Source organism: Onychostoma macrolepis, chromosome 03, assembly GCF_012432095.1.
Source record: "Onychostoma macrolepis isolate SWU-2019 chromosome 03, ASM1243209v1, whole genome shotgun sequence".
NCBI lineage: Eukaryota > Metazoa > Chordata > Actinopteri > Cypriniformes > Cyprinidae > Onychostoma > Onychostoma macrolepis.
Window position 1 is genome coordinate 39,796,270 of NC_081157.1, and position 16,962 is coordinate 39,813,231.

General features: G+C 37.1%; 1 protein-coding gene across 5 annotated transcripts in view; it reads right to left on the reverse strand.

Annotated features, from left to right (window-relative positions):
• Positions 1–16,962, reverse strand: part of znf385c (zinc finger protein 385C) — a 100,821-nt gene that overhangs the window by 66,208 nt on the left and 17,651 nt on the right. For all 5 annotated transcript variants that reach the window (XM_058768732.1, XM_058768730.1, XM_058768729.1 and 2 more), the window contains one exon: positions 3,591–3,854. In XM_058768732.1, the coding sequence (XP_058624715.1) occupies positions 3,591–3,854 (264 nt within the window). The remainder of the gene's footprint in view (positions 1–3,590; positions 3,855–16,962) is intronic.

Consider the following 16,962-nt stretch of genomic DNA (forward strand, 5'->3'; position numbering starts at 1 on the left):
TGCACCTGAAGTGGGTCTGACTGCTGCTCATATGATTGGCCATGCATGCATGTGTCTTTATGTGTAAGAATCAACAGCATTGAAGTTAGCTTTAATTTCACATTTGCATTACAAGAGAAGGAAAATTATTTTTGCAGGCCTGGGTTTCGAGTGTGTGGCATTTGCATGTACTTGCTGTCTGTGCAGGTTTATGCAGAGCTCTCTTTTTGTGTGCGAGGACAAACAAATTGTGTTACTGGATTATTCGACTTGTTGTTCAAATAATTTGACAAATTCCACCTCTAATCACATGATTAGTCTGTCTGTCTGACTCCGCCCATTTCTGTGGAAATAACGCTGCACGACACAAAGCTGCCACCAGCTGCCTCACTTTCTCTCCTGCAATTATCTCCAGACCGACATCTAGACTTACAGCCCCGTCTTTACCGCTGTAACTACAACAATCAGCATCTCACGGGCCTCTCACATGCTCCTTCCTGACCTATCAGCTGGGCTTTAAAGCTGCATCACCATGGAAACATAAAAGCGAGTCGAGTCAAAATCACATATTAACAGCAGATGGACACAATGAGGTCTAAGGGTATGAATTACATGAAGATGTTTGTCAGACCCCCAGCTGACAACATGAAGGTGGTTGATTATGTTTTTAAAGCTGTTTGCATGTCATGTAGATATGAATTTGTCAATAACACAATGTTTCAACACATTTAATACTAATATTAGGAAAAAAATATTAGGTGACCAAAAAATCAACACACAGCATTCATTAAATATTGTGTGTTAAATGTTTGGACATAAATAGTATGACATGATTTAGCCAAGTTGAACATGTTCCTGGATCAACATCTTTTGTTGGTCCTGAAGCAACATTGCTATCACAATCATAGCGGAAACTCTGTTCCAACTTGTACCCCAAACCTAAGGGTAAAAAATAAAATAAAATAAAATAAAATAAAATAAAATAAAATAAAATAAAATAAAAACAATATAAAATATAACATTTAATTTAAAAAATCTAATATATATATATATATATATATATATATATATATATATAAAATATAAAATAAAAACTAAAAATAAAATATAAAATAAAATAAAAAATAAAAAATAAAATAAAATAACATTAAAAATAAATAAAATAAAATAAACATTTTTTGATTGACAGCCATAGTTTTAAACATTTTCTTCAGGTTTATACATCTAACAGTACCCTAATAGTAGGAAGAAAATCAGTGCCAGCTTAATAGAAACAAATTATTTTACAGGTAACATTTTCCACAGTATACATGTGGTCTTTATACAGTACATTAAAATATGGCTGTCATTTGAGTTATCATTTTTGGGGTCTGTGGGATCAAAAAGTTAGGAATCTCCTGCTCAAACCAACCCTTGAAACCAGAGGGAAATGAATGGCTGATAAAAATGTTGTTGACCCAACCCCAGCTCTACATCTAAACTTGTACCTAAAATCTGATTGGTTGATAGGAATGTTGTCCTGCTCGGGCAAATCATGTTAAGCAACATGCACAAGAACATACAGTACACAATGTGATTCACCCTAATAAATCATGTTCCCAGATACACACAGAGCTGGGTAGATTACTTACAAATTGTAATCCGTTACTGATTCCAGATTACATGACAAAAATTGTAGTCAGTAATGTAATCCATTACATTACACATTTTAGGTAATATAATCAGATTACTTTTAGATTACTTTTGATTTAACTTGTTTATCACATTGATTTAAATAGCATTATCTTGTACCATAATGATGTAAAAAATGCAAAATGTAAGAAAACTTGTTCCATTCATTGTAATTTACAACATGAAGTGCATTAAACATTATATTACATCAAGGTTTCCCAAACTAGGATTCGTAAAGGAACTGGAGGGGGGTTGTGAGTTTAATGAAAAGCTGACAATTAATTAAATCATAAAAACATTTAAATGAAAATAAATCATTTTAGAAAAACTCCCTTTCTTTTTTTTCTTTTTCTTTTTCTTTTATTTGAACTCCCTTTCGAGGAAAGTCTCTTCACTCTGTAGCCATATTTACAACGCCTCCGGGCAGCTCGTACAAGACCTATCTTAATGAATGGGGGAATCCTGAAATCTCAAAAACTGCTCACTGAACTCACAATTAAATTACATATGTCAAATCAGCTACAAAAATCTGAAATTAATTGCCCCACGAATGTTGTTTCTTATGCTCAAATAGTGTTTAAAAAAAATAAGCTTATTTTTCAGACTAGACCAGGCAATGCACATGCGGAGTCATAACGTGCTGTTGACTGCGCATATGCATTGGCTGGTCTAGTCAGGTTTCTATGGGAAATTTGGCTCTTATTTAGAAGGTGGGACTATTCCTCCATATTGTGCGTTGCAGTTTCTCCCATTCATAAGTATACACTGTAAAAAAAAAGAGAAAAGTTGAGCGAACTTAAAAAAACTTTTTTTTACCAGCTTCTGCAGATTTTTGAGTTTGCTCAACTTATTTTTGTGGGAGATTCTCAAATTTTTGTTGTATAAACTTGAGAAAACTCAAAAATCTGCTGAAGCTGGTTGCCTTAAAATTTTAAGTTGGCTTAACTTTTTTTTTTTTTTTTTTTACAGAGAGAACCGTCTTTGCATTTCTATAGTATAGTTTTTAAATAAAAAACTTACTAAAAAAAGATGAAATATTTTTATTTACCTGTATGCCATGTGATCATTAATCAACATCTAAGAAACCGTGAGCATGCAAATGTATTACTTAATTATTGAAATATTTATCTTAAAATCTAAGGGGTACTTAAATCAAATATATTTGGTGAATAAGGTTTAGATGACAAAAAGTTTTGGAATGCCTGCATTACATGTAACTAAGAAATAACGTGAATACGTGCATTTTAATTAGTTATAGTTAATAATACATGGTTAAAAAACCTACAGAGTAATAATTCAAATAAAAATTAATGTGTTCATCAGTAGTTGATGCAATGTTGAAACCCTTCTTAAACCTGAAATGATTTTTGTAAATCCAGTGTTCAAATGCTGTCGCCACCTGACTAATGACTGCTCTTTGAGTGAATGTCCACAAAACTGGACTATATATACATATATAATATGTATATAATCGGTAGGCTATTTTAGAAAGGAAAATGTAAAAGATGAAAAAGAGAAATTAGGGAGAATCAATGATTTATGAATAATTTATTGCTATTGTGTGAATAATATGTAATCATGTAATCCATAAAAAAGTAACTGTAGTCTGATTACGAGTATTTTAAAACGTAACTTACTCTGATTACAAGTACTTAATTTTTGGAATCTGATTACGTAATCCAGATTACATGTAATCAATTACTACCCAGCTCTGGATACACATCATTTAGCCTATTGGTCCTGAAACCACTTTCTAGAAACAAATCAGTAGCTAAAAACTATCCCCAAAATCAGAGGTCACTGATTTGTTGCCAGATAAGCACTTCCAGGATGTTGATCCAGGAACATGCCCTATTTGGGTGGATAATGTTAAGCATGAAGCTCCAGTTTTTGAGCTCCAGTTATGACAGGAACACCAGAGAAAGACACACATATCATACCTGTGTTGCTGTTGTTTATGTGTTTGAGTCTTTTCTGGTGTGTTTTGCCATTGTAGTGTATCTGTGCTTGTGCTGCGGAGTTCAGCTGAATGTTGCACACTTCACAGAGTGTGTACGACCTGTGTTTGCGCTCCCGCTTCGGACGAAAGTTTATCAGTGGGGCGTCCTGTCTTGTAAACTCCACCCCTTCAGAGGACACGCCCTCATGCCCAGTCTGTTCACTCAGCGACCCGTCTTCAACAGGACTCAACGGACGCTTCATTCCTAAAGAGAGAAGAAAAGTTCTTTTAGTTCATCTAAAATAGTTTAAGATCGCCATCTAAAACCTTTTTAAACCACATTTTCTCAATTTTATATTAATACTAAAAGTTTTCTCTGACTTCATACTTATTGCATTTTGAACAACTGATTTGTCACATCGAAGCAGTATTATAAATGGTGATAAAAGAAATATGTACATGTACACACGCACATTCAAAGATTTAGGGTTGGTAAGCTGCATTCCTATTTAAATTCACTTATGTTCACCAATGTTGCATTTAATTAAAAATAGAGTAAAACAGTAATATGACAGTAATACTATTATTAAAATATCAATTTTCTATTTTATTATATTTTAAAATGTAATCCTGTGATGCAAAGCTGAATTTTCAGCATCATAACTCACACATGATCGTGTCACATGATCCTTTAGAAATTCTTCTGATATGCTGAGAACATGCTTTTTTCTCCCAGGATTCTTTGATGAACAATGTTCAAAAGAACAGCATTTACTTTAAATAAAAATCATTTGTCACTTTGGATCAATTTAATGCATCCTTGCTGTATGAAAATTTATTTCCAGGAAAAAACTTACTGACCCTACCCTTAACTTTTGAACTGTAATGTATATGTATAATTTACAACAACATTATTTTCTGACATCTCTGGGGATTACAGCAGTGCTACTGACCTCCACTAGGGGGGGGTATTCATCAACAATGCCCAGAATTTAAGGAAATCATGCATGTTTTTTTTTCTACAGTTAAATACAGTCATATATTATATATTACACATGAAACTTTTTTTTAACGTTATCTGCTTCTTAAAAATAATAATAAATGAAATATCTTTGCATGTAGCTCCTGAATAGCATTTTGTGCACCACTAGCCTACTATAGTAAACCCCATAATCTCTGGACTTGCCTATCAAACACACACCTCACATGGACAAACATACACTAGAGCATTTTACACAGCACACAGGCACCATTGATCCTGTGCCTCCTTCTCTAAACACCACTCCCTGACCACAGAGCACAAACACACATCTGTCTCTGCTGCCCAAACATACTGTAAACCCACCCCACCCAACTCACAACACTCCAACTATGATTAGTTAAACATTACAACTAAAATAAAATTTGAAAATAAGTAAATCAATTAAAACACTCTTTCATTAAGACATCTGTTCAGATTAAGAAGCAATAATTCTGTAAGGATTTTGATTTAAAACTGAGGGAAATGCACAGTAATCATTCAGTTTTATAATGATATTCCTCAAAACTGCCATTTCAGCTCTAAATTTGAGCTCGTTATCTAAATAGCTATCAAATATTGATGTTGGTTTTCTTGAAATTGCAAGATTGTAAATAAAAATCAATAAACTGTTGAAACGTTTGATATAATTTTTGGTTGTGTTTGTGTGTACCAACCGTATTCTGGGGACAAATTTGTACCCAAAAGTGAGTAAAAAACCAAAATCTCCAAAAACCTCCCTTTGGGGACATCCTCATTTGTAAAACTGGTATAAAAATAAAGTAAACAAAGTTTGTTTGTTTTTTTAATTGTAAAAATGCAGAAAGTTTCCTGTAAGGGATAGGTTTATAGAATAATTTGTACAGTATAAAACCATTACACCTATGGAATGTCACCACTTAGCTAAGTAGCCTAAACATGTGTGTGTGTGTGTGTGTGTGTATATATATATATATATATATATATATATATATATATATATGTGTGTGTGTGTGTGTGTGTGTGTGTGTGTATACATACATATACATACACACACACACACACATACTGTACAAACACACTATATACGTATATATAGCATAGCACAACAATGTGTTGCTAAAAATAAAATGCGTAATTTTCAGGGGGAAAGAAAATGTTAGTAGGGCAAAAGTACAAAAATCTACAGGGCCATCTAGAGCAGCAGGACAAAATCCTTATTGTTGAGCTGCTGTCACTGCTGGTCATGTTGACATCATGGAACAGTTGAGATTCATTGAGCTCCTATTTGTCTTAGTTAAAGATCTGAAAAGAGCCCTGAGGTCACCCTGTTGTCTGGACACACAGCTGAAGGAGGGGCAGTGGATCAAGGAGAGGGCTGTTAGCGATGTTAGCGATCTTCTGTGCTGTGCTGCGGGTGTCTTGTTTCACGTCTTCTATTCACGCCTCCCCATGAGACCGCATCAATCAGTGCACGGATATCCTGCTGAAAGTCACTCATATATAGGTACATGTGTGTATTTCTGTCACTTTTGCTCACACACGCAAACAAACAAGTGCAAAAACAGCAGGGCAGATTATTAAGCTCCAAAAATACTCTGCTGAAACAAGACGTGACGTGGCCAACTTCTGAACAGAGCACCCTCCACAGGTCAAGAGAATATAGCAGTCCTTCAGTTACTGATAGAATCAGTCTGAGTAAATAGAGTAAATACAGTCAGAGTAAAAATAAAATAAATAAATCAAAATGGTTATTATATTATTATTATTGAATTTATTTTTATTAAATGTATACATTTAATTATAATACTTGTACAGAACATTTTTATTTTCATTGGTGCCACCACAAAAATGCTATTCTATTATTTTAATTGATCTGTACTGTAGCTAAAAGCGAAAATGGAAAATTATAGACCTAATATATATGTTTAAAATAAAACTTATATGTTTTGTTGACCTAAATATGTTTATAAATAAACAACACAAATGAATCAAATAACTCAGTCTCTTTCTTTTTCTGTCTTATTATTTTCAGTTCTTTTCTGATCCCACTTGTCATTCCAAACTCTGAAAGGTTCGTCTGACTTCAGCACTTTCATTCCAGCCAAATTGAAGATAAGTGGTCATAAGTGGTGAAAGTGAAGATAAAATCAGCTCCAGAGTGCCACAGTAATATTTACTATCAGACACAATAAAAACATGTCAGTCTTTGAAAATACAACGTCTGCCAACAGTTTTAAACTCAATCTAGCAAATGGAAGCTACAGCAGTTGTGTGTGTGACATTATTAGCCACTGGCGTTGTATGTTCAGATGAATCTATAATCGGCTGGCTGGGCTCTGGAGTGATGAGTCTTCTGTTGTTTTTGCACTGAAGAGATGCTCTGTCTGGTTTGGAGACACAGGCCTGTGGAACACGATGAGTTGTGTAAACGGCTGACTGGATGCTCTCACCCTAATAGGTTTTCTGAGGGCCGCTGGCATCACCAGTGGAGATGGGTGTGTTTGCTCAGGCCATGCTGTGTGTGGGCGTGTTTGTGAGGGGACATGTGTGTTCAACTCAGTTGGGATGAGAAGAAATTTGCTCTGTTTCATAGCTTTGCAACATCTGCTGTGTGTTTCATAACTTCAGTTTAATCCATGTTAAATTACTTTCTGTATATGTGGGGTGTGTGAATTATTGTGTACAGTCTTTGAATTATCTTTATTAGGGGACTTTTCCCACCAAATATAAGTGGCTAATTTTGCGATTTTATCGATTAATTCAAATTTAATGTTTTGCCATGGTTTTATTTTTTAGAAAACGAGAAATCATGTTAGATTTAGACACTTTGGCAATATGCCAATGATAACAGTAAAGAGAAAAGAATGATCCAACCTCATGTTGGCTCATGTGATTAACCGCTTACGTGTGATGCGCTCTGTGAAGGACAATAAGTAAAATATATCGCTATAGGTGCCATTCACACAGAATGCGCTTTTGTGTTGACAAAGATGCGACACAGGCAGCGGTATAGGAAAAAATGCAAGAACTTCTTTTAACTCGAGCGCCACGTTTTTAGAATGCCGTTTCATGCCTGAAACACGAGCGCAACAGTCAAATGCATCATTGCATTTACACAGGAAAACAATGGAAAGCAGCACAATCAAATAAAAACCTTTATACTTTATAGAACTACTACTACTACTACTGTATGTCTGATATTTCATGTTTGCATCATGGTCACAGGCTGAAAACTGCTGTTCATTGTTTTTACAGAACACTTATCATTTATAATAGTCATTTTGAATTTGAATTACCTTCACTTTTGAATTTTTTTTAAAGTATTTTCCTCGTATTATTTCTGAACATATAATATGTATAAGACAAGTTTGTACAAGATGTAGTTGTAGTTCATGCATCTTTTCTGCAAAGATATTTAACAAGTGATTTGTTTAACATTTATATCATGTTGACAACTTAATGTGTGGTGCACTTGGAATAGAATTTTCTTTAACTAGAGGGTTAATAAGGAATCATGCTGTAGCTACATTTTCAAATTGACTAGTTAAAAAACGAAAAAAACAAGAATTTGTCAAATTTTCTGAAAAAAAAACAGAATTTTTTTTGTGTGTCATATCACCCAGCCCTACATATAAGGGTCTGCTCTTTTCTGAGCACGCACATCTGAAGCACATGCACAGAAAGCATGTAAGCACTAAACCAATAAGCCTACTCTTTCATGTCTTATTGTGCTTAAACTATCAAATACACACAATTTTGTTAAAAACACACGAGTTACAAAAACAGTCGTTTATGTCTGTGAAGGTAAACAGCAAGGAAAGAAATCGCATGTTTATATTACATCTGTGTGGCAGCAGCGTAATTATACAGTAAATAAATCAATAAATTCAAAACTGCTCTCGTCTTGTCATCGGGAAGCGAAATCTGAGCGGCTCGTTTTTTCACAAGCTTGCAGAGAAAGCTCTTTTTACTGGGTTCACGTTTCACGTGCACTGGGGACCTGATTATAGCACTTAAATATAGAAAAAGTCAGATTTTCATGATATGTCACCTTAAAAACATCTTCTCTAAATTCTCTAAGTCATGAAACTCTAGATGGCGCAGACCGACAGGTTCGAACTCAATCTGATAGAATTACATCATCATTCACATGGTGCATTTTGGTGCATCAAGTCATTGTATGTTTCTACTGTGTGTATTTTAAATAAATAAAAAACAGACGTCATGATGTCACTGACCTATATGCAATCATTTCAAATTAATTCCAATTACATTTTTATTACTGAAAAACAGCCCAAGTTAATACATAAAAGAGCCAGCATGATGCAGTGAGACATTCAGTTCTGATTATGCTAACAGATGCTGTATAGATTATGGAGGTTTGTGAAGAGCACGATCTGTCCAGGTCTCCTGTCTCTGAGCTTTACAACACCACAGAACATCATTATAAATTCAGAATTATGCAGGTGAAGTCAAATCACAGCGGATAGCAAACTCACACCGAAGGAGACGGCCGGCTGATGGTATGCATTAGCATAACTAAACATCAACCTGCACAGCCTCTCTTTTCTCTCTCTTTTGCTCTCTCATTGACATCGACATTGCTTTCGAAAACAGTGCCATATTTTCCTTTGGGGGAAGAGATTGGGCTGTGCTTCACACGTCTCAGTGATAAGTGAGCGTCCGTGAGATGAGGGAGAGGATGCCTGGGGACTGCTGAATCAAATGTGAGCATTATGAACTACAGATCATTGGGGAAAATGATCCAGAAAACTAACAGAGAGGTCAATTAACCTGCAAGAAATTACATTCAGAAGTAAACTAGGGTAGAAAAACGGTTATTCATCTCAAGAGAATGCGGCAGAAGGTACAATGCTAGTGAACTGGCATCAGTGGAGCCTCTTTTTACTGATATTGAATCTCAGAGAAATCTTAAAACCTACAGAGCAGGAATAAGAGTATCTGTGGAAATCAGTAAAGTGCCACTAGGCATCGTACTCAGCCATAACAATCCAAAAACAATGACTATGTTTCACTGAAATATCCACTTAAGCCACTTTGCACCAAGGGTAAAACTGTTACTGTTGCGCATGCACACACACACACACACACACACACACAAAAACACATTCACAATGGGTGCAGGAATGAAGACTGTATGCTATGTTTTATGCTACCATGAAGTTTCTGCTATAAAGTCGAGTGCAGTTTCTTTTGTTGTTCTAAAGGCTGCTAAAAGGCACAATGCTTTATGTGATTCTGGTGCTCTTTCAAACACCCACACACAATTATCTAATGCTTCACACACAAACACACACACACACACACACACACACACACACACTTAGCAGGTCAATCAGCTCTCTGACACCCGAGGTTGATGCACTGCATCATCAAATAAGTGTATATGTGTTTAGGCAGAATATATACGAGGCACAAACACTCGCACACTCAGCAGGCTGTTTTACCAAATGCATGCACTGAAATTCAGATGGAGGAGGAGAATGAGATATGACAATATCCTCTTATTCATTCACATCATCACACACATTCAATGGTGCGCACACTTTGAAAGCAGGTCATTAACAGAAAAAAGCATAAAAACCATCATTACAGAGCCATTAACAAATTATACTAGCCTTCTGAGCTGTGAGGAGTAAAAAGAACAGTGTTGTTTTGAAACTGATGTATGAAGACAGAAAAGCAGCACAGTCGTGATGGACACTGAATACAGAGCAACACAGACACACAAAAATCTGATTAGTACTGAATCCTAATACAAGAAGACAGTAAAAATAAGATAACTCGTGATTACATACAATTTGCCTGTCTGTGTCATTGTAGGTCTTGAAATGAAAAGAAATAGGACAGTAGAATTACAAAATGGCAACATCACTAATATACTGCACAGTACATTTACTGACAAAGGCAGTTTAATTTATTTTATTATTTAGCTTATTTATTTTATTGAATTGGCTTATTTAGAAAAAAAAGAAAAAAAAAAGAAAAGCAACACAACATTTTTTATCTCTTACACTTTCTTCTGTGGAACATAAAATATATTTTCTTGTCCACACACTAATGGTTTGGTTAACAACAATCTTCAAAATATGTAAATTTTTTGATGAACTATCCCTTTTTAAGGCAAAAAATATTTCTGTAAGTTAATAAACTGATTATACTCAGCCCAGTATTCAGTTGGCTGATCTGAATTTTTCAGTTTATTCTCACATTTTCACACTTGGAACCTTATAAACTCTTGTGACAGGTCCACACTTTATTGATAGCTATCAAGTGCATAAAGCCATCTCTATACTTCAATGCCCCACTAGAGCAGAATAGAGCCCCAAAAGAGCTTGACTTTTCAATCAAAGGGTGGCAATGTTTTAGACAAATGCATCTCGGTGCATCAGTATATCTTACTTCAAAGGTCACAGAAATAAGAGTGATGCTGTCGCACATTCAATATAACATGACATTTGCATTAAAAACATTGCCTCTCAGAAGATTAGGCCTTGCGCCAATCTTGGTGGTGTCCAAATCCCAGCTGGCATTACAGTATAGAGAAAAAGAAATCTGGAGAGGGTTAAAAGAGAAACTCTTGGATGTGCTGTGGTCTAGAGAACTATGGCAAATATACAGTGTTATATAAAGTGTCCTGCTTTAAAGACTTTTCTACAGAGAGAAAGAGCACCGTAATACCACATGCAACTCATCTTTACAGAGTTCACGCAAAAATAGTTGGAGGGAATTCTACTTTTTGGTGAACTAGTCCACTAGTCCAAATTATCAAAGCTATGCTATCTTGAAATTCATAAACTTAACAAGCTTACTTCATAAACAAAAGCAAACTTAAAGAAAATATTTATCTGAGGAGATCTATCAACCAATCTTAACAACAAAACATTAAAGATGTCTTTGCATGTGAAATACAAATAGACAGACTAAACAAATCTAAATGAAAATGTAAAACGTTTTTGTGAGTGTCAGAGTTTAGGATTGGGGGAATAAAATTATCATTAGCTCAGAACAAAAATAATAGAAGTCAATGGAAAATCCCCACCATTACAGAAAAATAAATGCATGTGTTAGTGTGTAAAAGAGAAAAGGAGAAACACAGCGGAGGAGGAAGGGAGGGGGAGAGAAAACGATGCTCCATCTCCATTAAGTGCAGGGATTTGAATGGATTTGGTAGCTGGCCACCTCCATTCCAGCACAACCAGACTAGTTTCATAATATAATCATCAAACACTGTACTTCACCTACTCAGCAGCATCATTCTGTGTAGACTTTTACAATCAGTAGAATCCGTGAGCTCAAGGAATGCTTTTTAAAAATGTTTCCTCACATGTTGGCACAGTGTGTGTTGCTCAGATAGTGAGGTGGGCTATTTGCAGCAGCACACACATTTAAAAACAGCAAAGCCTTTCCAAAGCAAACAAGTAAGTTGATTCGATGTCACTAACACTAAGGGCAAACTGAAGCGGCCTTTTGAATAACCCCTCTCACTCCTTCCATCTGTACATGTGTGTGTGAGTGGAGGGCAGGAGGGTTAGATTAAACAACAGAGGGCTTAGTGTGTAACTAAAAACGTTTTCCATCACATTTGTACTCACTTTAGCCCTAATCCATCCTGATTACCCTGTCAATCATGACGAAAATACACCTGCCACGTTACGACACAGACAGACACACACTCAGACTGATCAAATGATAGACACATACTGCTATGCACTTAATAAATAAAGCTGGAATATATCATTTCATTTGCTGAATAACACAAACATAGGGTGTATTAAAGGAAGCGATAAAGACAGATAGTTCTTGATCTTCCTGTTTGCCTTTATGGTTCATGGTGGCACATTTCGAATAAACTTTATTTAAAGCCTTTATGGATGCAGCGCGGCTTAAAGCTCAGAGACCAAACACACATTCCAGGAATGACCGACCACATTTCCAGGCACGGGTTAACCGCAGCGCCATTTGATCATCGCACCCCGTCATGAACCCCTGTCATCTCTTAAATAGCTGTCTGTTTATTTTATGTGCATTAAGACTTATTAAGCAAACACTGCATGCCAACATACAGATCTTTCATGACATTCTGTGTCACGGAGTTCAGTCTCATTAGAATATGTCAGCTTAGAAACACTGAAAGGTGTTGATTTGAATGTGACTGGTTATTCGGGTTTTGACATGTAGGCCACAGCCTGTTCAATGCAGAAATAAGTATCCAAACAACACCAAGAAACAAAGCTGAATGCATTTAAACCCAAAGCACTAATGTGGGGCTGTGTGAGAGGGAATGAATAGCACAACTGCTCACATTTACACAGAACTCACTCAAATATAGAGGTGTGATTGTGAGCGGTACACTGGGAGTTCATTCTGAAAAAATGACTTGACTGCACAAACATGCGTCACTAAAAACACCCGTGTGTGTGTATGTGTGTGTGGGAAGGTTCTGAAGGGGTTATTGGTTATAAACCCAGCTTGTACTGTGCTAAGCTCACCAGCTGACAGGCTGAATAGGGGCAACTCTCTCTTCACTTCAGTACAACTTCATCTCTCTATCCATCTATCTATCTGTCTATCCATCTTCCCGCACATCCATCCATCTGGCTGTTTAACCATCTTTTAATCCATCCATCCAATCAATCCATATATCCAGTCTATTTAGCTATCTATCAATACATCTGTTCATCCATTTACAGTTACAGTATCTCACAGAAGTGAGTAAACACCTCACATTTTTGTAAATATTTTATTATATCTTTTCATGTGACAACACTGAAGAAATGACACTTTGCTACAATGTAAAGTAGTGAGTGTACAGCTTGTATAACAGTGTAAATTTGCTATCCCCTCAAAATAACTCAACACACAGCCATTAATGTCTAAACCGCTGGTCTTGGGCCCAATTAGCCATTTTCTCTCCCCGGTGTCATGTGACTTGTTAGTGTTACAAGGTCTCAGGTGTGAATGGGGAGCAGGTGTGTTAAATTTGGTGTTATCGCTCTCACTCTCTCATACTGGTCACTGGAAGTTCAACATGGCACCTCATGGCAAAGAAATCTCTGAGGATCTGAAAAAAAGAATTGTTACTCTACTTAAAGATGGCGTAGGCTATAAGAAGATTGCCAAGAAACTGAAACTGAGCTGCAGCACGATGGCCAAGACCATACAGCGGTTTAACAGGACAGGTCTCGCCATGGTCGACCAAAGAAGTTGAGTGCACGTGCTCAGCGTCATATCCAGAGGTTGTGTTTGGGAAATAGACGTATGAGTGCTGCCAGCATTGCTGCAGAGGTTGAAGGGATGGGGGGTCAGCCTGTCAGTGCTCAGACCATACGCTGCACACTGCATCAAATTGGTCTGCATGGCTGTCGTCCCAGAAGGAAGCCTCTTCTAAAGATGATGCACAGGAAAGCCCGCAAACAGTTTGCTGAAGACAAGCAGACTAAGGACATGGATTACTGGAACCATGTCCTGTGGTCTGATGAGACCAAGATAAACTTATTTGGTTCAGATGGTGTCAAGCGTGTGTGGCGGCAACCAGGTGAGGAGTACAAAGACAAGTGTGTCTTGCCTACAGTCAAGCATGGTGGTGGGAGTGTCATGGTCTGGGGCTGCATGAGTGCTGCCGGCACTGGGGAGCTATAATTCATTGAGGGAAACATGAATGCCAACATGTACTGTGACATACTGAAGCAGAGCATGATCAACAGTATTCCAACGTGATAACAACCCCAAACACACCTCCAAGACGACCACTGCCTTGCTAAAGAAGCTGAGGGTAAAGGTGATGGACTGGCCAAGCATGTCTCCAGACCTAAACCCTATTGAGCATCTGTGGGGAATCCTCAAACGGAAGGTGGAGGAGCGTAAGGTCTCTAACATCCAATGGAAGAGGACTCCAGTGGCAACCTGTGAAGCTCTGGTGAACTCCATGCCCAAGAGGGTTAAGGCAGTGCTGGAAAATAATGGTGGCCACACAAAATATTGACACTTTGGGCCCAATTTGGACATTTTCACTTAGGGGCGTACTCACTTTTGTGGCCAGTGGTTTAGACATTAATGGCTGTGCGTTGAGTTATTTTGAGGGGACAGCAAATTTACACTGTTATACAAGCTGTACACTCACTACTTTAAATTGTAGCAAAGTGTCATTTCTTCAATGTTGTCACATGAAAAGATATAATAAAATATTTACAAAAATGTGAGATACTGTGAGATACTGTATCTACCAATCAATCCATCAATCCATCCATCCATCCATCCATCCACCCATCTATTTAGTCATCTGTAAATACATCTATCCATCCATCCATCCATCCAAATGTCTATTTAGTCATCTATCCATCCATTTATTTATTTTTCAATCCATCCATCCAACCATCTATCCATCCATCTACCTAACAGTCCATCCATCCATCCATCCATCCATTTAGTCACCTGTCAATCCATCTATTCATCCATCCAGCTATTTACCATCTATCAATACATTATTTCATCCATTTATCTACCAATCTATCCATCCATCAATCCATCCATCCATCTATTTAGTCATCTTTCAATGAATCTATTCATCCATTTATCCATCCATCTAAATGTCTGTTTACTCATCTATCTATCCATTTATTTTTACATCCATCCATAAAAACTAAGGTCTAACCATCCATCCATATCTGTTAAGTCATCTTTCCATCCATCCATATGTCTAAGTCATCTGTCATTACATCTATTCATCCATTTATCCATCTATCTAAATGTCTGTTTACTCATCTATCTATCCATTTATCCTTCCATCCACCTATTTATCATCTATCGATACTATCTATTCATCTATATCTCAGGGTCAAATTGTCCGTGAGAATCAGCTTGTTAATCTTATTTTTTTTATTCAGTACTTTGTTAGCTCATTTATTCTACAAAATAATGTAGTACACATTGCATGCAAGAGTCACCTCACCTTGAAACTGTGTGTGTGTGTGTTTGGCTTTGATACATACGGGATAAAGTCTGGGTCAAGCTGTGGGGTGTTAATTGGACCCAAAGGGCAAAAGTAATTGTTGTTGCACTCTAGCCATCCACTATGCACACACACATATTATGCTGTGCACTTTCCACATTAAAAGAAACAGTAAAAAGATAACAAAATGAATTAGAGAAAACAGGGGAAAAGAGGGGTAAAGAACTGTCTGCTGAGAGGAGAGGGAGTTCTCCACATTCCTGTGGTGGTTAACTGCTTTGGTAGTGAGCAGACTCCCTAGAGGAGCCGTGGCAACCAAAAACAGTTTAGGAGCAAACAGGTGTCAGGATGAGACATGTGCTCGACGAGGAGACACAAGTCACCCTGACACACACACACACACACACATACACAGAACAACACATACTTGTCACGTCTGCCCACCTGCTTGCATTTTCCGCAACACTGAGCATCTTAAAATATTTTAATGAACCTATATTTGTGACACACTTGCACACACAAATGCACGGAGGGTGAATCCTTATAACCCTGAATAATTTTTGTCCATTTCACATGCAGGGACCCTCTCAGCATGTGTTTATATGCTCTTTCACACATTACATATTCATCAGGGTGTCTGTGTAAATTGCACAGACGCACAAAAACACACACAAAGACATTACACAGGCACTTACACACAGAGGCGAGGGTGACAATGTGGTACCGCAGAGAAAACAAAATTGCACTCTAAGTGACAGAGGCGCTACCGATAAAACACTAAATGAGAGACATGTAAATGCAGATTGATCAACAAAACTGTGAGAGTGGATAGATGGATGGATAGATAGATGGATAGATAGATGGATAGATAGATAGATTTTCATTAAAATAAAGAAAGATAAGAAAAGCTTAAAAATGTTGTCAGGAAACTAGGAGAACAATTTAGTATTCAGTCCTGTTTAACAGAGTGTGTGTGATGGCTGAAGGCAAACACACACACACACAGAGTGATGGAAAGCTCATAATCACACACACTTCCTCCTGCCTAGCAAGACACTTTTCAGGTACTTTCATTATGTATGTGTGTACAGGTCACAACAACTATGCCTGGCACAGTTTCGAACCTGCAGCAACAATGTCAGTAATGAGAAATGGTACAGGAGCTGTGTGTGTGTGTGTGTGTGTGTGTGTGTGTGTGTGTATTATATGCACCCGTCTGCGAGATATTCCTCTTCAGGGAAACCAGTGGGGGGTAAACAGCGAAAGTGGCTCACTTGGCCAGGTTAAAGAGAACATTTAAAGAGAGAAGACAAAAGAGACAAGCACACAGATAGATAGAGAGAGCCTAAGCATAGGATGGAGGGCTGGAGGAGTCTCTGGAGGTTACTTCTATTCTACACT